General features: G+C 56.5%; 1 protein-coding gene across 3 annotated transcripts; it reads right to left on the bottom strand.

Moving 5' to 3' along the window:
- Positions 1 to 196: 196 nt before the first annotated feature.
- On the bottom strand, positions 197 to 16,585 carry NANOS3 (nanos C2HC-type zinc finger 3). Of its 3 annotated transcripts, none has more exons than XM_063616468.1 (2): positions 15,891 to 16,585; positions 197 to 516 (listed from the first exon to the last, which is right to left on the bottom strand). In XM_063616468.1, exons 1-2 carry the CDS (start codon positions 16,553 to 16,555, stop codon positions 492 to 494), a joined length of 690 nt encoding a protein of 229 aa, XP_063472538.1. In that variant the 5' UTR covers positions 16,556 to 16,585; the 3' UTR covers positions 197 to 491. The 3 variants fall into 3 exon arrangements, with proteins under 3 accessions (XP_063472538.1, XP_055094153.1, XP_055094154.1); XM_055238178.2 differs by lacking the exon at positions 15,891 to 16,585 and adding an exon at positions 3,182 to 4,926; XM_055238179.2 differs by lacking the exon at positions 15,891 to 16,585 and adding an exon at positions 3,194 to 4,923.
- Between the last annotated feature and the right edge of the window lie 4,111 nt (positions 16,586 to 20,696).

Below are 20,696 nucleotides of genomic sequence, written 5' to 3'. Positions count from 1 at the left end.
ACCAAATGTCCACAGAAAGGGTCTCACGATGTCCATCTGGCTTCGAGATGCCAGAACCCCCCAGCTACCCCAAGGCACCCACTTGTGTTTCTCTGCACAAAGCAACTCACCCCAGCACGAAACTCGAGGAGAAGGGGAGATCTAGGTACAGGACTCCCAGCAAGGTTCACACTACACCTTGTCCCAAGACCAGGCCTTATCTGTTGTTGATCATTCATAAGCATTTATTGAGGGCTGACTGGATGCCCAGCACTGGGGAGATGGCAGATGGCACAAAGGGCGGGGTCCCCAAGGATGGGGCAATTTCAGCTGTTCCCTTGCCAACCCCGGGTCAACCCCAGGGCTCAATCCCAGGCTGTGGGGAGGGTCTGGGAGTGGGGGCAGTCGTCATAGGGTGGGTCTTCCTGGAAATCCAGCTGAGCCTGGGTCCCCTTGCCCAGGTGTAGGCAGCCTCCTAGGTGGACATGGAGGGAGAGCAGGAAGGAGAAGGCTCAGACTTCCCGGCACCTCTGAAACCTAGCGGAGGGGGAGGGAGAGAAATGCTTAATCACAGGCGACGATGACTCAATGCTCCCCAAGTTGCCCACGGACTTGGCCTCTGGGCCTGTTGGGCCTCTGGCACCACCCAGGGGCTGCTCCGGAGACAGTGACCCCGTGACGTCTCTGGCTCCGCCGGGTGGCCCCACTGGGACCTAGAGCCCGAGACAAAGCGCAGGAGTTCCGATTCTGTGACTGTGGTGCCCTCTTGTGGCCGCCGTGTCTGGGGTCCCCGGATCTGTTACTCCCAAAAGGTGTTAATCAGAAAGGCTGGCCGCATGACACCATCTTCCCTATGTCCTTTTGGCCTCCAGCATCTCCCAGTGACACAACATCAAACCTCACAGGAAACACTATCTTCTCCTAGAGGCAGTCTTTCATGCTTTTTTTTTTTTTTTGAGATGGAGTCTCACTCTGTCGCCCAGGCTGGAGTGCAGTGACGTGACTTCAGCTCACTGTGATGTCTGTCTCCCGGGTTCTGGCGATTCTCCTGTCTCAGCCCCGAGTAGCAGGGATTACAGGCGCATGCCACCACGCCCAGTTAATTTTTTGTATTTTTAGTAGAGACGGGGTTTCACCATGTTGGCCAGGTCACCATCCTGACCTCAGGTGATCCACCTGCCTCAGCTTCCCAAAGTACTGGGATTACAGGCGTGAGCCACCATGTCCAGTGCTTTTTTTTTAAAGACGAGGTCTTGCTGTGTTGCCCAGGCTGCAGTGCAGTGGCACCATCTCAGCTCACTGCAGCCTCTGCCCCCTAGACCCAAGCGACCCTCCCTGGTCAGCCTCCCAAGTAGCTGGGACTACAGGCACACACTACCATGCCCAGCTAATTTTTTGTAGACACGGGGTTTCATCATGTTGCCCAGGCTGGTCTCAAACTCTTGGGCTCAAGTGATCCTCCTGCCTCGGCCTCCCAAAGTATTGGGATTACAGGTGTAAGCCACCACACCTGACCCTTTCATGACTTTAACAAATGTTCACTGCAAAGCTGCCTGAGAGTAGATGGGAGGGGTCGTCCTCTCCCAGTCACTATCCTCCAGGAGCTCACAGTCTGCTGGGGGAGGCAGTGCCCAAACACACCTAGTCAGACTGGCCCCTCCTCTGTTAGCTGACTTCCTCAAAAGCAATTTAAGTTGCTAGAATGAGTTTCTCTTTTAAAACCTCACTGGGGGCCAGGCACGGTGGCTCATGCCTGTAATCTCAGCACTTTGGGAGGCTGAAGCAGGTGGATCTCGAGGTCAGGAGTTCGAGACTCAGCCTGGCCAAGATGGTGAAACTCCATCTGTACTAAAAATACAAAAATTAGCCGGGCATGGTGGCGGGTGCCTGTAATCCCAGCTACTCAGGAGGCTGAGGTAAGAGAATCGCTTGAACCCGGGAGGCAGAGGTTGCAGTGAGCCAAGATCGCGCCACTGCACTCTAGCCTAAGTGACAGAGTAAAACTCCCATCTCAGAAAAATAATCAAATGAAAGAAAGAAAGAAAACCTCACTGGGGACAGACATGGTGGCTCACGCCTGGAATCCTAGCATTTTAGGAGGCCTAGGCAGGAGGATCACCTAAGCCGTGATTGAGACTGGCCTGGGAAACATAGTAAGACCATGTTTCTACGGGAGGAAAAAAAAAACACGCCAGGTGTGGTGGTGCACGCCTGTAATTCCAGCTACTCGGGAGGCTGAGGCAGGAGAATCGCTTGAACCCAGGAGGCAGAGGTTGCAGTGAGCCAAGATTGCACCACTGAACTCCATCATCCAGCCTGGGTGATAGAGCGAGACTCTATCTCAAAAAAAAAAAAAAAAAAAAAAAAAAAAAAAAAAAAGGAAGAAAAATCAATCAATCAAATAAAATAAAAGTCTTCTTTCTGCATCTATAATAACCACTGCGGGCCGGACGCGGCAGCTGATGCCTGTAATCCCAGCACTTTGGGAGGCTGAGGAGGGCGGATCACAAAGTTGGGAGTTTGAGACCAGCCTGGCAACATGGTGAAATCACATCTCTACTAAAAATACAAAAATTAGCTGGCCGTGGTGGCAGGCGCCTGTAATCTCAGCTTCTCAGGAGGCTGAGGCAGGAGAATCGCTTGAACCCGGAAGGCAGAGGTTGCAGTGAGCCAAGATCGCACCACTGCACTCCAGCCTGGGTGACAGAAAGAGACTCTGTCTCAAGATAAATAAATAAATACATAAATAAACTGGCTCAGTGCGGTGCTCACGCCTGTAATCTCAGCAGTTTGGGAGGCTGAGGCGGGCGGATCACGAGGTCAGGAGTTCAAGATCAGCCTGGCCAACATGGTGAAACCCCATCTCTACTAAAAATACAAAATTTAGCCGGACATGATGGCAATTAGCTGGGCATGGTGGCGCGCGCCTGTAATCCCAGCTACTCAGGAGGCTGAGGCAGGAGAATCGCTTGAATCCAGGAGGTGGAGGTTGCAGTGAGCCGAGATGGCGCCACTGCACTCCAGCCTGAGCGACAGAAAGAGACCTGTCTCAAGATAAATAAATAAACAAATACGTAAATAAAATAACGGTTCTAAGCTCTCTTTAAGGTCTTCCCCTTAACCCTTGGAGGTGGGTACTGGGGCTAATCTTACTTCACAGGGGGGATCAGCCACTACCCTCTGACAGGTCCCCCCCAGCCACCTGTGCAGGCACCTGCTCCTCCTCCTCCTCCTCCTCGGCGGTGGCCTGTGTCCTGTGTCTTCGCCTTGTCAGGCCGGACCAGCTTCTTGCCTGCCGAGTTTCGGGTGGTGTGGCTGTAGACGGAGGTGTAGCCCTGGCCAGTAAGTGGGCAGAAGCGTCGAGTGTGGGCGCGCTCACGCGTGGCGCCGCACTGGGGGCACACGTAGTCCCGCAGGATGGGACACAGCACCCTGCCGGCCTCGTCCTTCAGCACGTGGGACTGGTAGATGGCCCGGGACTCGCCGTTGTGTTTGCAGAAAGAGCACAGGCGTTCGGGAGCTGGCGAGGACTCCAGGCTGCGCTTCTGATCCTTGGGTCCTGGCACTGGCACCGACTCTGGTGCTGGCATCGGCTCCAGGGCTGACACCGGCTCCGGCGCTGACACCAGCTCCAGCACTGGCTCTGGCTGGGGACTCAGCCTGGTCTCAGGACATTCTTTCCCACTCAGAGCCCTAACCAGGTGTGCCAAACCCAGGTAATCTGTCCACAGGTCAAAGGTCCCCATAGCTGGGCAGCATGTGCCAGGCAGAGGGAATCACAGAGACAAGTAACCCTGCCTGGCTTAAGCTCCCTCCTTCTGACCCCTCTCTGCTGCCCCTTCCTTCTCCTCTCTGGAGCCTGGGAGTCTGGGCTGGCCGACCCTCCTTTTACCTCCAAGGGGGTGTGAAGGGGGAGGAGCAGGCTGTGGGAGGTTCCTTATTGTCACGGTGGGGCCTGATGCCCCACTAATGCACCTCCTAAAGGGCTGTATGGCCTCTGGCTGTGCTGGGGGACTACAGGACACAGGGCCTGTGTGGGGGCATCCTGCGATGTGCACCACACCCCCACGTACACACCTCCAGGGAATTGGGGGGCTACTCTGCCTCCCCTCCTTGTAGGAGTCCTTAGCTCTCCAGCCCCACTGGAGGATGGGGAGAATGGGTTGGAAACCCCACCCCCAAAGGCTAGCAGTTACTAGTAACTTAAAGAAGTTAACTTAGTAACTTCTTTATAACTTTTTCTTCCTTCCCCTGGGCGGGGGAGTGGCCAGGTGCCCCTGGGCTCTTTGTGTGTGTGTGTCCAGGGGGAAGGTAGCTGATTCTCCAGCTGTCTCTGAAAGGAGTGTGGTAGTCCCAGGCTCTTGGGCTGGTTGCGCGGGTAGGGGGGAAGGATCATGCCCCCCCCGCCCCAGCTCTGGTCTCCCTCCAAGAGTTTTCACATCGGTTGTCTTAGTGGAACCCCCATTTAATGGATGAGCAAACTGAGGTGTGAAGCCACCTGCCCATCCAGTTATTTATAAAGACATGCACCAGGCCAGTGGGTGGTGGCTCATGCTTGTAATCCCAACACTTTGGGAGGCCAAGACGGGCGGATCACCTGAGGTCAAGAGTTCGAGACCAGCCTGGCCAACATGGTGAAACCCTGTCTCTACTAAAAATACACACACACACACACAAAATTAGCTGGGCATGGTGGCGGGCGCCTGTGATCCCAGCTACTCAGGAAGCTGAGGCAGGGCCGGGCGCGGTGGCTCACGCTTGTAATCCCAGCACTTTGGGAGGCCGAGGCGGGCGGATCACAAGGTCAGGAGATCGAGACCACGGTGAAACCCCGTCTCTACTAAAAATACAAAAAATTAGCCGGGCGTGGTGGCGGGCGCCTGTAGTCCCAGCTACTCGGAGAGGCTGAGGCAGGAGAATGGCGTGAACCCGGGAGGCGGAGCTTGCAGTGAGCCGAGATTGCGCCACTGCACTCCAGCCTGGGCGACAGAGCGAGACTCCATCTCAAAAAAAAAAAAAAAAAAAAGGAAGCTGAGGCAGAAGAATTGCTTGAACCCAGGAGGCAGAGGTTGCAGTGAGCCAAGATCAAGCCACTGCACTCCAGCCTGGATGACAGAGTAAGACTGTCTCAAAACAACAACAACAACAAAAAGCACCAGATCTGCCTCCTTCTTCTAGTTACTGGGGCCCCCTGAGGCTAGGTGCTGGGGAGGGAGCCCTTTCCTGGCTGGGGCTGCAGAGGGATGAGAAAGAATCTTCTGGAGTGGGGAGGTGGGGGATAGCAAGTTGGGCTGTTAGGAGGGGACCCCTAGTACCTACAGATCTTCAATGTCCTTCCCCAGATGAGATCTGAGCTCAGTCCCAGGAGGGTAGGGTGTGCTCAGGACTTGGACACAGAGGAGAGAGGCTGTGCCGCTTACACAGCTCAGCCACCCATCCATTCATTTAAGAAACTTTTATTGGCCAGGCGCTGTGGCTCATTTTGAGAGGCCGAGGGAGGATTGCTTGAACCCAGGAGTTGGAGACCAGCCTGGGCAACATTTTGAGACCCTGTTCCTACAAAAACACGTTTTCGAAATAAGCTGGGTGTGGTGGCGCGTGCCCGTGGTTCTGGCTACTGGGGAGGCTGAAGCGGGAGGATCAACGCTTGACTCCAGTTATTAGAGGCTGCAGTGAGCTAAGGTCGCACCATTGCACTCCAGCCTGGGTGACAAGAGCGAGATCCTGTCTCTAATTTAAAAAACAAAACTATGGAGCACTCCAGGGAGCAGAACTTACCACCCACATTTCAGAAAGGGATTTTAGGCCAGGCAAAGTGGCTCATGCCTGTAATCCCAGCACTTTGGGAGGCCGAGGTGGGAGGATTACTTGAGGTCAGGAGTTTGAGACCAGCCTGGCCAACACAGTGAAATCTCGTCTCTATTAAAAATACAAAAATTAGCCCACCGTGGTGGCAGATGCCGGTAATCCCAGCTACTTGGGCGGCTGAGGCTGGAGAATCACTCAAACCCTGGAGGCAGAGGTTGCAGTGAGCTGAGATTGAGCTACTGTACTCCAGCCTAGGCAACAGAGTGAGACTCTGTCTTAAAAAAAAAAAAAAAAAAAAAAAGAAGAGGGGATTTTAGCTGCTCTGCCCCAGCCTGTTTACCCCCAACCCTCTAATATTTAGTCCCAAATCCAGCCAGAGTCCATCCAGATCCTAGACACCAGCTCTCCTCTCCAAAGAGGAGTGGTTGGGGTCAGGGCAAAAAACAGGCTGAGTGACTTTGGTGGTGGGGGGTCCTGTCCCCAGTCCCCATTCCCCTTAAGCCGTGTCTGGCCCAGCCACAGTGACATTCATCCCCCGGTGGGTCTGGCCTGGGTCCTCACAACCCACCGACAACAATGAATGTTGATTGTGACCTTGGCTGTGGCCTAGGGGAGGGGATGTGCCCAGGCTGGATTGGGGGCTCCCCTGGCCCCCCTAGATCTGGAAGGTCAGAGTCACCGGCAGGAGGATGGCAATTCCAGGTCTCAGGGTCCACTCAACGGTCGATGGTTTGCCTGAGCTGCCCAAACTCACCGACAGGTTGAATGTTCCCCCAAACCCTTGGCAAATTTTCCGGGACCTGGAGTCGGGGTTGGGGTAGGTGGCAGGGAACCAGAGAGTGTGAAGAGGGAGAGGAGGAGAGAGTAAGGGACCCCTTGCGTCTCATGAAATCAACAAACGCTTTTCAGGTGCTGTTTGCACCTAGATCTGGGAAAAACACAAGGCAAATATAAATGATAGTAAATAAAATGTAGCCTTTGCTATGGGGATGGAGATGTAGCAGTGCAGGGGAGTGCTGGCCTCAAGCCCGCTCCCTAAGTAATTCACAAAGTGGTCCTGGAGGTACAGATTACCCCCCCCTTTGTCAACTGGGGAGACTGAGGCCAAAAGCCACTGCTAGTCCGAGGTGGAGGAGGCATTCCAAGTGGCCCCGGGAAGTCTGGCAACCAAGGATCCTGGCCCCGAGGGCACTGATGCAACGTGGAGATAAACAAGCCATTTTAATACAATGTAATACGTTCTGGGAGCTTCACTGAGTTCCGGGCACGATGGCTTAGGAATCACAACAGCGTGAGTGGGCGCTTGGGGGTGGGGGGTCGTCAGGTCTCTCCACTTTGCAAGTGCACTGGGGCCCCACTAGACAGGGGAGAGGCAGGAGGTTCAGAGAGGGCGCCGCTCGCCCCGCGTGCGCGGTCGCACAGCATCGGAACTAGGGCACTTCCGGAGGGAGTCCGCGCAGCCACGTGGGGGCTGCCCCTTGGGCCCCAAAACCGGCTGCGGCGCCCCCTCTCCATTTCCTCATCCCTCAAATGACCCCCAGTCCTTTCCTCCAGTGATCGCACAGAGTTCGGCGACCACCCCCACGCCCCGGGTGCCCCCAGGCCTGCAGGTACGCACCCCTATCTCCCACCCCCCGGAAGCCAAGCAGTGACTAGGGATGGGCGAGCGCGCCTTCGCCCCCGACCTGGGTCTGCGGACGGCCTAGGAAGGTGCATTCAGATTTCCTGGGCATGGCCGGGTGCTGCGGCTCACGCCTGTAATTCAGTATTTTGGGAAGCTGAGGCGGGAGGCTCTTTTGAGCCCAGGAGATGGAGACCAGCCTGGGCAACGCAGCGAGATTCCTGTCCCTACAAAAAAATTAGCTGGGTGTGGTGTAGTGAGCCTGTAGTCTCAGCTACTTAGGAGGCTGAGATGGGAGGATCGCTTGGACCCCAAGAGTTCGAGGCTGCAGTGAGCCGTGATCGCGCCACTGTATTCCAGCCTGGGTGACAGGGCGAGACCCCGTTGTCGCAAAAAATAAGTAATTTCCTGGCCCCTGGCATTTCACCGAGGGGAATACTGAGGCCCAAAATAACCGCCTGGCATAACCCCAAGGCACATGAGGGACCCCCAAGTGTGCCGAGCTGGATGAACCACCTCCCCCACGACACCCCTCCCGGTGGTGGCGATAGGACTCGGTCCAGCCCCCGAGGCCGCGCCCCCGAGAGCCCCACCCACAGTCTGGAGCCACCAGCCAAGGCCTCACCCCAGGCCCTGCCCCTTAGAGCCCCGTAGCTTTTGACCTGTTCCCCAGAACACACTCCCTCTAAAACCCGCCCATATAGACTCCCACGGAGCCCACCGCCAAGCCCCTAAGCCGGTCTTCAAAGAGCTCAGCTCCCCTAGGGCCCGCCCCCTTAGAGCCCTCCACAAAAGCCTGCTCTATAGACGCCCCGGACTGCGTCCTGACCCCACGAAGCCCAGCCCCCTACTAAGGTCCGCCCCGACCGGGCACGCCCCCAAACCGAACTTCGTAGGGCCCCTCAAAGCCCGATCCCGGCTAACTCGCCCTCCCGAAGCCCCCCTCCCGCCTCCGAGCACCTTCTAGAGCCCTTTCCCCAGAACCCGCCCTCTCACCCGCCCCGGGTCGGGTTCACGTTCCCACCCCTGTCTGGAGCTGGAGTGGGGCGCCCTCTCTCGCAGCTCATCCGCCACGTCCGGCAGATCCTCCCATTCAGGCTGTAGAGTGGGGGGGCCTGATCGGCTTCTCTTTATCCGCCACCTCCACCCCAGGTGTCCAGGCCCTTCCGAGGGAGGTGGCCGGTCCCCTGCCTTGTGGATCATCATTCTAAGAAGGAGAACGCCTAGGACTTGGGAAGGAGAGTGAATTGGGAGCACAGGTGTTAATAATTACATTACTGATGATAACGCTACATTCATCACGCCATGAGTAGGATATACCCATTTTGTGGACCGAGAAGGTAAGTGGCTCTGTTAGTCCAGAAGTCTCAAGGTTCCTCAAAAGCTTGGTTCTTGCCTGTAGTCCCAGCTAGTTGGGAGGCAGGAGGATGGCTGGAGCACAGAAGTTGAGACTAGCTTGGAAAACAGTGAGACTCCCATCTCTCTCTCTTTCTCTCTTTTCTTTTTTCTTTTTTTTTTTTTTTTTTTGAGATGGAGTCTTGCTCTGTCACCCAGGCTGGAGTGCAGTGGCGCGATCTTCGCCCACTGCAATTTCCACCTCCCGGGTTCAAGCAGTTCTCCTGCCTCAGCTTCCCGAGTAGCTGGGACTACAGGCACCTGCCACTATGCCCAGCTAATTTTTGTATTTTTAGTAGAGACGGGGTTTCACTATGTTGGCCAGGTTGGTCTCCAACTCCTGGGCCTCCCAAAGTGCTGGGATTACAGGCATGAACCACTGCACCCAGCAGTGGTTCTTTAAAACCCTGTTTCTTTAAAAAAGAAAAATCTTTATTCTCTCTCTCTCTCTTTTTGTTGTTGTTTTGTTTTGAGACGGAGTCTCGCTGTGTTGCCCAGGCTGGAGTGCAGTGGCGCAATCACAGCTCACTGCAGCCTCGACCTCACAGCCTCAACCAATCTTCCCACCTTAGCTTCCCAAGTACCTGGGATCACAGGTGCCTGGCCTGGCTAACTTAAAACAAAAACAAACAAACAAAAAAAAGTTTTGTAGAGATGAGATCTCACTATGTTGCCCAGGCTGGTCGCGAACTCCTGGGCCTCCCAAAGTTCTGGGATTACAGGCGTGAGCCACCTCGTCCCACCGGACTCTTTCTTCTTGATGACTGTGAACAGCTGTAGTGTTGGGGGCGGCGGGTCATCAGGCAGGAGACATTCTGGCTATGTTGGAGGGGGTTCCCCAGACACCTCCTGTGTGTCCTCTCTGCCTCCCACTCCTCCCTCTGAGGGCTTTGGCCTTGAACTGCCAAGGAGGTTGTTCCCTGTGAGGTTTCTCCCTAAGACAAGACACAAGACCATAGTGGAGGAGGGGGCTGGTCTTGAAGGCCAGGAAGCTGGGGCTGGGGCGACAGGAGGCCGGCAGCCCCAATCCTGGGTCTGACTGTCTCTCTTCTTTGCCTGTGGTCCGTGCAGGCTTCCGGCCCTCAGTGTCCATCTGGGTCCACCTGTCTCTTGGTCATCCCAGGGTCGTCTGTCTGGGTCGGGCTATGCCCCTCACACATCTGTTATGGGTCTGGGTCTCCTGCCCAGCCCGTGCACCTGCCTCATACTGTCTGGATCTGCCTGTATGTGTGTCTAGCTGTTTACCCCCCATCTCCCCTGTCTGTGACTGGTGACTATGGTGCCTGTCCCCTCCTGTCCCCTGAGGGAGTCTGCAGCCCTGCCCTGCTTGTCTGGCTGAAGCTGTCTGCTGGTTTGACTTTGAAGTCCCTCAGAGTGGGAGGTGACAAGCTGTCTCCTCCTACTTGTGACCCTGAGCCTCTGTGCATGGGGGGTAGGGGTGTCTTTCAGGGCCTTCATTTTGCTTCTTCTTTATCCTTAGTTCCTGGGACCCCTCACCTGACCCCAGTGCAGCTGGGAGGGTCTTTCTGGGTAGGGGAGCTGGGGATAAGTGGGGTGTAGGGGATGGCCCTCTAAAAGCCATGTTATGAGCAGGGCACGGTGGCTCATGCCTGTAATCCCAGCACTTTGGGAGGCCGAGGCGGGCAGATCACTTGAGGTCAGGAGTTCGAGACCAGCCTAACCAACATGGTGAAACCCCATCTCTACTAAAAATACAAACAAACAAAAAAAAAGTAGCCAGGCATGGTGGCACACACCTGTAGTCCTAGCTACTTGGGAGGCTGAGGCATGAAAATTGCTTGAACCTGGGAGGCAGAAATTGCAGTGAGCCGAGATTAAGCCACTGCACTCCAGCCTGAGTGACAAAGTGAGACTCCATCTCAAAAAAAAAAAAAAAAAAAAAAAGAAGCCACGCTATTCCAGGGCCCTGCCCCCACCCCGCCACACTTAGCACCAGGAAGGTGCAGGGCAGCTGGCACAAGTTGGGGTATCAGAGTCAGAGGTGAGAAGTCCTAGCAGAGGCAGATGAGCAAGTGATGGATGGATGGATGGATGGATGGAGGCAGCTCTACCGACAAGCTGAAGAACAAGGCTGGACGCCGGGTGGCTCATGCTCGTCATCCCACTGCTTTGGGAGGCCAAAGCAGGAAGACTGACTGAGGACAGGAGTTCGAGACCGGCCTGAGCAACATGGCGAAACCCTGACTCAACTAAAAATACAAAAACTTAGCCGGGCATGGTGGTGTGCGCCTGTAGTCCCAGCTATTTGGGAGGCTGAGGTGGGAGGATCACGGAAGCCAGAGAAGTCAAGGCTGCAGTGAGTGAGATGCAGTCACGCCACTGCACTCCAGCCCAGGCTACAGGAGTGAGACCCTGTCTCAAAAAAAAAAAAAAAAAAGTTGAAGAACAAGGTGGGCGTGGCTAGAAGGTCAGCGTCTCCAAGCTCCCAGGGGTGTCTGGTGGCCTGTGTGTCCTGCCTGTGATTCTTGAAGTCTTGACTTTGAAGTCCCTCAGGGTGGGAGGTGGTAAGCTGTCTCCTCTCGATCTCGACCCTGAGCCTTGGTGCATGGGGGTTGGGGGTGTCTGTATGTTCACGCATGAGTTCCTATATATATGCTCCTGTGTATCTGTGTGTTGTATGTAACTGTGTGTGTGTGTGTGCGCGTGCACATGTGTGTGTGTGTACTTGGGCCTGGAAGGGGGACACGGGGGAGGAGGTGGTCAGGACCTGGCAGACAAAGAGCCCATTATGGCGGTTCCAGCAACACCAAGAGCCCTGTGGGGGTCTCCGCGGGGTCACGGTGATGGCCCAGGCTGTCTAGACTGGCAAGCAGGGGTGCCTCATTTCAGTGATACCTGCGTGGGCTCTGAGGTTCCCACCCCACCCTCCGCAGGCCGTCTCCCCCACTTCCTTTCCAGCTGCGGGAGTCTTTCATGCCAGGGGTCCTCAGACAAGGGGCTCCTCTGTCCCACCCAGCCCGTGGGCGGTAGGTGGGCTAGGAGCCCAGCTTCCTTCCCAGGCCTGCCAGATGTGAGGCCAGGGCTGGGGAAGGCGAGGAGGTTCTGGCTTCTCCAGGATTGGGATTGGGGGCTATGGAGGGGCCAAGCTGAAGGAGAATTCAGGCCGGGCACGGTGGCTCACGCCCATAGTCCCAACGCTTTGGGAGGCCGAGGCAGGAGGATCACTTGAGCCCAGGAGTTCGAGATCAGCCTGGGCAACGCAGCGAGACCTCATCTCTACAAAAAATAAATCAAAAAAAATTTTTAATAAGGGAAATTCAGACACTTCTACTGAGGCTTATGGTGCTGGGTGACCCTGGGTCTGGGGTCAGGTGGGCTCTGTCTCAAGAACTCTTGTAGGATGTTTCTATGGGTCTATAAATAGGGGCTTCAGGTCCAAGCTACTTTGCTGAGCTATTTTGGGGGGTTCTGTGGGTGTCTGTAAGTCCAGGTGGGAGTGTGCTATAGCAGGTGGCTGTCTCTCCACCAGCTGTGTGTGTGTGTGTGAGTTCCTGTGGGCTTCTGTTTGTGTGTGGATGTCAGCGTTCCTGTGGGTGTATATCAGGCTAATTGTGCGTAATTCCAGGTCGACGTGTGAGCCAGTGTGCGTGGGTGTCTGGTGTCTGTTGGTGTCACTATGAGTGACTGGAGTCTGTGTATCATCCAGTCATGGTGTCCCCCCCATCCCATTCCCCATTAAAATGTCAGGTGTGGGAGGAAAGGGATTTCACTCTTTTTTTTTTTTTTTTAAGAGACTAGGTCTCGCTGTCACCCAGGCTAGAGTGCAGTGGTGCCATCATAGCTCACTGCAGCCTCAAACTCCTGGGCTCAAGTGATCCTCCCGCCTCAGCCTCCCTAATACCTGGGACTATAGGCGCACACCACCACGCCCAGCTAATATTTTTTTTGAACTCCTGGTCTCAAGTGATCCTGCCACCTCGGCCTCCCAAAGTGCTGAGATTACAGGCGTGAACCACTGTGCTCATTCAGATTTCCCTCTTGTTCACAGCTGCATCCCCAGTGCTAGAACAGTGCCGGGTACATAACAGATGCTCAATAAATGAGTACTGGGGCCGGGCGCAGTGGCTTACGCCTGTAATCCCGGCACTTTGGGAGACCGAGGTGGGTGGATCACCTGAGGTCAGGAGTTCAAGACCAGCCTGGACAACATTGTGAAACCCCGTCTCTACTAAAAATACAAAAATTAGCCAGGCATGGTAGTGGGCGCCTGTAATCCCAGCTACTCAGGAGGCTGAGGCAGGAGAATCACTTGAACTTGGGAGGTGGAGATTGCAGTGAGCTGAGATTGTGCCACTGCACTCCAGCCTGGGTGACAGAGCAAGACTCTTTTTTTTTTTTTTTTTTTTTGGAGACAGAGTATTGGGTTTGTGGGCATCCAGGTGACAGGATTTCTGCCTGCCCGTGTGTCACTTCCCCCTGAGTCTGTGCACGCCAGTGTGTATGCATGTGTTATTGTGTCTGTGTGTATGTCAGTATTATTGTAGATGTGCAGGTGTCTGAGTGCCTAAACAAGTCTCAGCGTAGGTGACGATGGGCATATGACCACTGGGTTCGTGCTCATATATCTTTGTGGGTGACAGTGTCTTTGTGGGTGGCTAGGAGGATCCATTTTACTGTGGACAACTGTGTGTCCATGTGTGCAGTTGTGCTCTTGGGTGGGGGTGGTCGGTATGTGTGTATGTCAAGATTACTGAGACCCACTACTCGGGAGGCTAATGTGGGAGGATCACTTGAGCCTGCAAGTTTGAGGCTGCTGTGAGCTATGATCGTGCCACTGAACTCCAGCCTGGGCGACAGAGCCAGACCCTGTCTCAAAAAACAAAACAAACAAAAATTTGGGCCAGGCATACGGTGGCTTGGTGTTCTGGGAGGCCGAGGTGGGTGGACAGCTAGAGCTCACGAGTTGGAGACGAGCCTGGGCAACCGGCAAAACTCCATCTCTACAAAAAATACAAAAATTACCCACGTGTGGTGGTGTGCACCTGTACTCCCAGCTACTTGGGAAGCTGAGGTGGGAGGATTGCTTGAGCCCAGGAGGTGGGCCTAGATCGCGCCACTGCACTCCAGCCTAGGCAGCAGAGTGAGACCCGGTCTCAAAAAAAAAATAAAAAAATAAAAAAGAAACGGTGGCTGGGTGCAGCAGCTCACACCTGTAATCCCAGCACTTTGGGAGGCTGAAGCCAGCGGATTCCCTGAGGTCAGGAGTTCAAGACCAGCCTGGCCAACATGGTGAAACCCCGTCTCTACTAAAAATACAAAAATTAGCCTGGTGTGGTGGCGTGCGCCTGTAATCGCAGCTACTCAGGAGGCTGAGGCAAGAGAATTGCTTGAACCCGGGAGATCGTGCCAAGGCATTCCAACCTGGGCAGCCAAGAGGGACTCCATCTCAAAATAAATAAGTAAATAAAAATTAAAAAGATGACTGTGTGACCTGCTGTCAGATGTTGAGTGTTTCTGCAGGCCTTGTACCATCTGTGTGTGTGTGTGTGTTTGTGTGTGTGTGTGGCGGGGTGGGGGGTGACTGTGGGTGACTGTGAGTGTGCAGGAGTGAACTTGCTTGGGAGGACACATGGATGTCTGTGTGTGTCCCAGGTATTGTGAACAATGGAGTCAGAGTCTGTGTGTGCCTGACTGGTGATCTCCTGCGTGTCCGTGTGTCTTGTGTGAGCTGTGTGCGCCCGGGGTTCAGCCGTGTTTCTGCATATTTCGGTTCCAAGGACCTTCCCTCCTGCCCTGGATGTGGTGTGTCTGTGTATCTTGCATGTGTCTGGTGCCCCCGGGATCTGCGTTTGTCATTGCTACCCTGAGTGACATGCTGTGTGTGAACACCCACTTCTGTGTGTCAGTGTTTATGCGAAAGGCTGTGTCTATGTTGTAGCTGCCTTCGTTGGTGGCTTCATTTCTGTGTGGCAGCCTTTCAATGGGCACTATCTCTGGATGTCCGAGCCCTTGTGGGTGACGTGTCTACACACGTGGCAGTGTTATTGTGGGGACTGTATGTGTCAGCATCACTTTGGGCTGTGTATTAATGGGGGTGCTGTATATCTGTGTATAGCGTGTAATTTTGGGGGTCTCCATCAGGGCCTTGGGAATATCTAATCGTGGCTGGGTTAATGCATCTGTGAGAGGTCCAGGGGTGTGGAATGGGTAGGGAAGGAGATGGGGGGAGGGGAACCTAAGTGTGGGGCCATGGGGGGGACGTCTCAGTCCCTATCAGCCAATGAGGTGTCTTCACCCCTCCACCCCCAGCCTGCCCTCCAGGGCAGGTCGCTGTGAAAGGCGCCCTGTAGCTTTAAAAGGGCTCCCTGGCAGTGGGATTCGGGGCCATTTTTCGTTTTTATGGCCAGTTTTGGAGGGCGCGTTCCTGTTCGCAAACCTTGGCCCCAGTAAATACCCTGCAGCTGCTGCCGGTAATGACAGGCCGGAGGGGCGGCCCGCGCAGGGCGCCAGGGCTTCCGGAGGCGGCGCGGCTGCAGCACCCCCGGCCCGCGGCCAGGCCTGAGCTGGGCCCCCGCCGGGATCGGTCTCCGCAGGCCCGAGCGCCCATGAACTTGGCCGGGGCAGCCTTCACGAACGCGCGCGCGCCGGGCTGGACTCTGTCCTGGCATTCGATTTCCGAGCGCCCCACCCGCCCCGCGCCCCCAAGAACAAAGCTCGCCGCCGCCCCGGCCAGTGGCCTCCCCGCGCGCGGTCAGGTGTCGGGCGGTCGGGGCGCCGCTGTCCCCACGCCCCCCATTGCGCGTCCCCGCCCCGCGGGGGCATCTCCGCTTGCCCTTCCCCTGGCGGCCCCGGCTCCGGGACTCGGGGGTCTGTCCCCTTTGCAAAGTCCGACCCTCCCGGCGCCCCCTCTCCGGAAAGGCGAGACACAGAGATGCCGCCGGGGCCTCCCCGCCCCCCTTCCAAGCCCCAACAACAATGGAGGGCCGGGCCGCAGAGGCCGGGGTGCCCGCCCCGGGGCTGCAAGCAGGTGCGCGAGGGGACTGCGGCCGCTTCCCGCCCCGCCCCGCCGCGCCCCCTGCCCGCGGGCTGCCCCCGCCCCGCCCGTGCCCCCGGCGCCCGCGCTCACCTCGATTGGGGCCGCCACCGCATTTCCCCCTCTTCTTTCCAAAACCCGCCCGGAAAAGCCCCCCGGGCCCGAGGCGCCTGCACGGGAAATTGCATTTCGGCGGCTCCGGGGCCGGGCGGGGGCTCCCTAGGGCCGTGGGCGGGGGGGGGAGGGGGCCGCGGGGCTCCGGCGCCGGCTCGAACCCGTGGCCGCCGCCTCCCGCCCGCCCGCCTGTCTGTCTCGGTGACGTGCCCGCGCTCCCCGCCGCCGCCCCCCCCCTCCTCCCCGCGCCGCGCCGGGCGGTGGGTCCAGCGGCGGCCGTGCGCGCCCCAAGGCCTCCCGCCAGGCGCACCGGGACGCACTCGGGGGATGCCCGTGGGTCTCCAAGACGCAGCTCCCGGGGCCCGCGCGGGGGAATCAGGGACACGGGGGCGCGGGCGGGCACACGCAGGGACCCAGACGCACGCAGACCTCAAAGGCGCCGGGGGGAGCACACGCGCACAAAGGCACGCGGGCCACAGACATAGGGAACGGTGTGCAGGGGGCTGCGAGACACACACCCAAGGGAGGGGGTGGCAGGACGTGCAGGCGTGCCGGGCCGCACGGGGGTGGTCATAAAACCCAGCTACACACAGAGGGACACCCGGGGGCACCAGACACATGCAAGATACACAGACACACCACATCCAGGGCAGGAGGGAAGGTCCTTGGAACCGAAATATGCAGAAACACGGCTGAACCCCGGGCGCACACAGCTCACACAAGACACACGGACACGCAGGAGATCACAGACGCACTGGGGTATCCACAGACCCAACATATACACACACAGTACCCCAGGTACACAGCCACAGGAACACCGTGACACACACAAAATAACCTAACACATGGATATAGAACCAGAACACACCCATGGAGACAGACACACACAGATCCACAAAGTTCACAGACACACACATATATGCACAGCCACTCGGGTCAAATGGACCAGTCGCAGAGGCAGAGAAACACAACCAACAGCCACATGCACAAGACCCCCAGCAGGTCCCAGAGCCACAGGGGTCCACATGGACACACATGCAATTCAGGGGCACGTGGGGACGTGTACCTGGGACCACGAGGCACAAGCATGTATACAGGCCAGGTGCACAGACCACATGCAAGCTGTACAAAGGATGGGGCTCCCCGGATCTCCCAAAGATCCTTGCACAGATTATCACCTCATACTCCCCCCAAGACATCCCCCCTCCTCCCGCCCAGGTATAAGAGCATGCACAAGGCAGGAATGATCGTACCCTGGCTGAGGCTCCACACACTGCCCTGCCCGCAGTGGCCACCGCGGCTGGTAGAGGAAGGTCACATCAGGGCAAACCATGGCGCCAGGCAGCCTCCCATTGGCCCGGGCTGAGCTGACAGATTTCTCATTCTGTTTATTTATCCCCCACCCCAGTCTGAGAGGGGGATGGAGAAACCTTTGACTGGCCCCCTTCCAAGCCCAGACCTTAACCCTTATGGGGCCATGGCCCTTCCCCACCTGATCGTGCACCCCTCACTTCCTTTCAGCCCCCTCCACCACAGTCCTGCCTCAGTTTCTCCTTGACAGGTTCACCCTCCCACATCGTCCAGCTGCCTTCAGGTCTCAGCCCAGAAAGTCTGGTTCCAGGTCCAGGAGACTGGATGTCTCCAGGACCACTCCCCCCAGCCCCAACCCCACCAAAGGTTAGAGGGGCCAGCCCTAGTCTATACCTAACCTCTCCCAAAGGAAGTCTTCCCCCAGAGTGGGGATGGAGAGACAAGTGCAGGGGAGAGAATGGGAGTTCATTGCAATCTAGTAATCATACCTCCATGGGGTGGGGCGGGCAGTCAGCTCTGTTGATGCCCCTTGTGTGCCGCCTGCCCCCCTGCCGGCCAGCCCTTCTTACAGAAAAGGGGCAAGGGGGGCCAGGCACGGTGGCTCAAGCCTGTAATCCCAGCACTTTGGGAGGCCGAGGCAGGAGGATCGCTTGAGGCCAGGAGTTCAAGACCAGCCTGGGCAACAGAGTGAGACACTGTCTCTACAAAAATAAAATAAAAAAAAAAAATTAGTGGCGGGCGCCTGTAGTCCCAGCTTCTTGGAGAGGCTGAGGCAGGAGAATGGCGTGAACCCGGGAGGCGGAGCTTGCAGTGAGCCGAGATTGCGCCACTGCACTCCAGCCTGGGCGACAGAGCGAGACTCCGTCTCAAAAAAAAAAAAAAATAAAATAAAATAAATAAATAAATAAATAAATAAATTAGCCAGGTGTGGTGGTGAGTGCCTATAGTCCCAGCTACTTGGGAGGCTGAAGCAAAAGGATCGCTTGAGCCCAGGAGTTCAAGGCTGCAATGAGCTATGATGGTGCCACTGCACTCCAGCCTGTGCAACAGAGAGAGACTTCATCTCTAAAAAAGGAGGGTATTGGGGAAAGAGTTCCTGTCCTAGAAAAAGAGGGGGAAGGGGTTGGGGAGGGACTTGCTCTGGAATACGCAACATTCACATTTATTCATTCACTCATTCATCCACTCATAGACATGTATAAGCCTCATCTCCCATCCAGACCAGAGCAACCCCTGAGGCAGGGACTATTCTCTTTATCTAGAAGGGTGGGGGCCCAGGGTAGAGTTCTTCACAGCTGTATTTTGGAACCTTCTTCCTGGTCCCAGGAAGGCCTATCATCATCTCAGATTCTTCCCAGCAGGCCAATGAAGTGAATACTGCCCTTTCCACAGATGGGCAACCGAGGCCCAGATGGGGGCTGCCCTTGCCCAAAGTGGTACCGCCTGTAAGAGGCAGAGCTGGGGCCGGGTGTGGTGGCTCACGCCTGTAATCACAGCATTTTGGGAGGCCGAGGCGGGCGGATCACGAGGTCAGGAGTTCGAGACCAGCCTGACCAACATGGTGAAATCTCTTCTCTACTAAAAACACAAAAATTAGCTGGGCGTGGTGGCACACGCCTATAATCCCAGCTACTCAGGAGGCTAAAGCATGAGAATCACTTGAACCCGGGAGGCGGAGGTTGCAGTGAGCCGAGATCGCACCACTGCACTCCAGCCTGGGCCACAGCACAGAGCGAGACTCCATCTCAAAAAAAAAAAAAAACAACAACAACAACCAAAAAAAAAACAACAAAAAAAAACACGCAGAGCTGGAATTCTTTCTGTGCGAGGCCTTTTCCCCCATCTCTTTTCCAGGACCGGCCAGCGGTCCTGCTCGCTGAATTTCCTGCAGCCACCAGCAGGGGGCAGCAGAGTCCAGCGCCCTCCCAGCTGTGGAGGCCGGCGGGACTGATCTCAGCTCTCAGCGCAGTCTCCTCCCCCTCCTCCCCGCCACCTCTCACTCCACGGTAGCTGAGGACTCTGCCTGGACACCCCAGGCTGGAGCCTCCACTGCCCAAATGCAGAGGCCCCAGAAGGAAGGGCCCCTTCTTAAATAAAGCCCCCTAGAACTGCCGTCCACACAAATGTCCAACTCACTCGGTGTTTCTCTAACTCTCCTTGCTGCAACGCATTTGCCGGGGCGGGCGGCCTCTGCATTCCTGAACTGGGTCAGACCAGGAGAGAGGATTCCTGGATCCTGGCCCAGTGGCCAATCCGCCCTGGGCTTCTCACCCCCCAGACTCCTCTGAAGATCCCCAGAGCCCAGCACAGGATGGGAGGAGCGGTGGGGGAAGCCCCAGCGCTCCAGACGCCTTAGGGCGTGGGAACTGCCCTCCCCCCTACACACCCCCGGTCCCCAGTTCCTGGGGCCCCTGCCAGTGCTGACTCATAGGGGGAGCCCAGGGCTGCGACACAGCAGCAGCTTTTCCTGAACCTCTCCCTGGGAGATTTCACCTCCTGTCCCCTTGGGGGTCTCCGTGGGGACCCAAGGTGGGTGTGAGAGCCAGGCAGCCCTTCTCAACTCCATCAGCCCGGAACTCCAGCCCCCGAAGTCCCCCAAGGCTGTGGCCATTGGACACTGGGTGGATGTGTCAGGCCGCGGGGGTCTTGGGTGGTGCCCCTGTGTACTCAGATGTGGGTGTAGCTTGCACACTCAGGCATCGACCGAGAGAAAGCCCCGAGGAGGCAAAGCCAAGGCCGTGTGGGTGCTTTCCTCCGCACCCCACCAGAGTCTGGGCAGGGACGCTCCAGGGCCAGAACGAAGCCCTGGGTTCAGAGCTCATTTCCTCAACCGCAAACCATCTTCTCCCGCCATCTTCCCGGTCTCCGGAAATGGCAGCTCCATCCTCCCAGCTGCTCAGACAAAAACCTTTATTAACAGATGCAACCCATTAACAATTTTGCTTACTGTCCTTTTTTTTTTTTTTTTTCCTGAAACAGGGTCTGACTCTATCGCCCAGGCTGGAGTACAGTGGCACGATCTCTGCTCACTGTATCCTCTGCCTCCTGGATTCAAGCCATCCTCCCATTTCTTTCAGCCTTCCAAATAGCTGGGGCTACAGGCACCTGCCACCACGCCTGGCTAATTTTTTGTATTTTTAGTAAAGATAGGTCTTGCTATGTTGCCCAGGCTGGTCTCGAACTCCTAGACTCAAGCAATCCACCTGTCTTGGCCTCTTAAAGTGCTAGGATTACAGGCATGAGCCACCGCTCCCAGGCTGGTTACTGTCCCTTCTAATGCATCCAGAATCCTGCCTTTTCCAGGGCCCACCTTGGTCTGGCTCCCATCATCTCTCCCCAGAATTGCTCCAGTTGCCACCTCTCTGCATGCCTTGCAGACCCCGACAGTCTGTCCCCATCCCCTCAATCCCCTGTTCTCCCCTCCCCACCACAGCAGCCGGGGCGGGGCGCCTGTGAGCACCCAAGTCAGGTCCA

The sequence above is a fragment of the Symphalangus syndactylus genome, chromosome 13, assembly GCF_028878055.3.
Source record: "Symphalangus syndactylus isolate Jambi chromosome 13, NHGRI_mSymSyn1-v2.1_pri, whole genome shotgun sequence".
Lineage (NCBI taxonomy): Eukaryota > Metazoa > Chordata > Mammalia > Primates > Hylobatidae > Symphalangus > Symphalangus syndactylus.
This window is presented reverse-complemented; position numbering and strand designations above follow the sequence as displayed.

Bases quoted from the DNA above. Each gene is read 5' to 3' on its own strand.
- NANOS3 (XM_063616468.1), bottom strand. From the start codon at position 16,555: ATGTGGTGTGTCTGTGTATCTTGCATGTGTCTGGTGCCCCCGGGTGTC. The intron at 517-15,890 runs GTGAGCGCGGGC...CCCCTCCGCTAG, and splicing joins CGGTGGCGGCCCCAATCGAG to GTTTCAGAGGTGCCGGGAAG.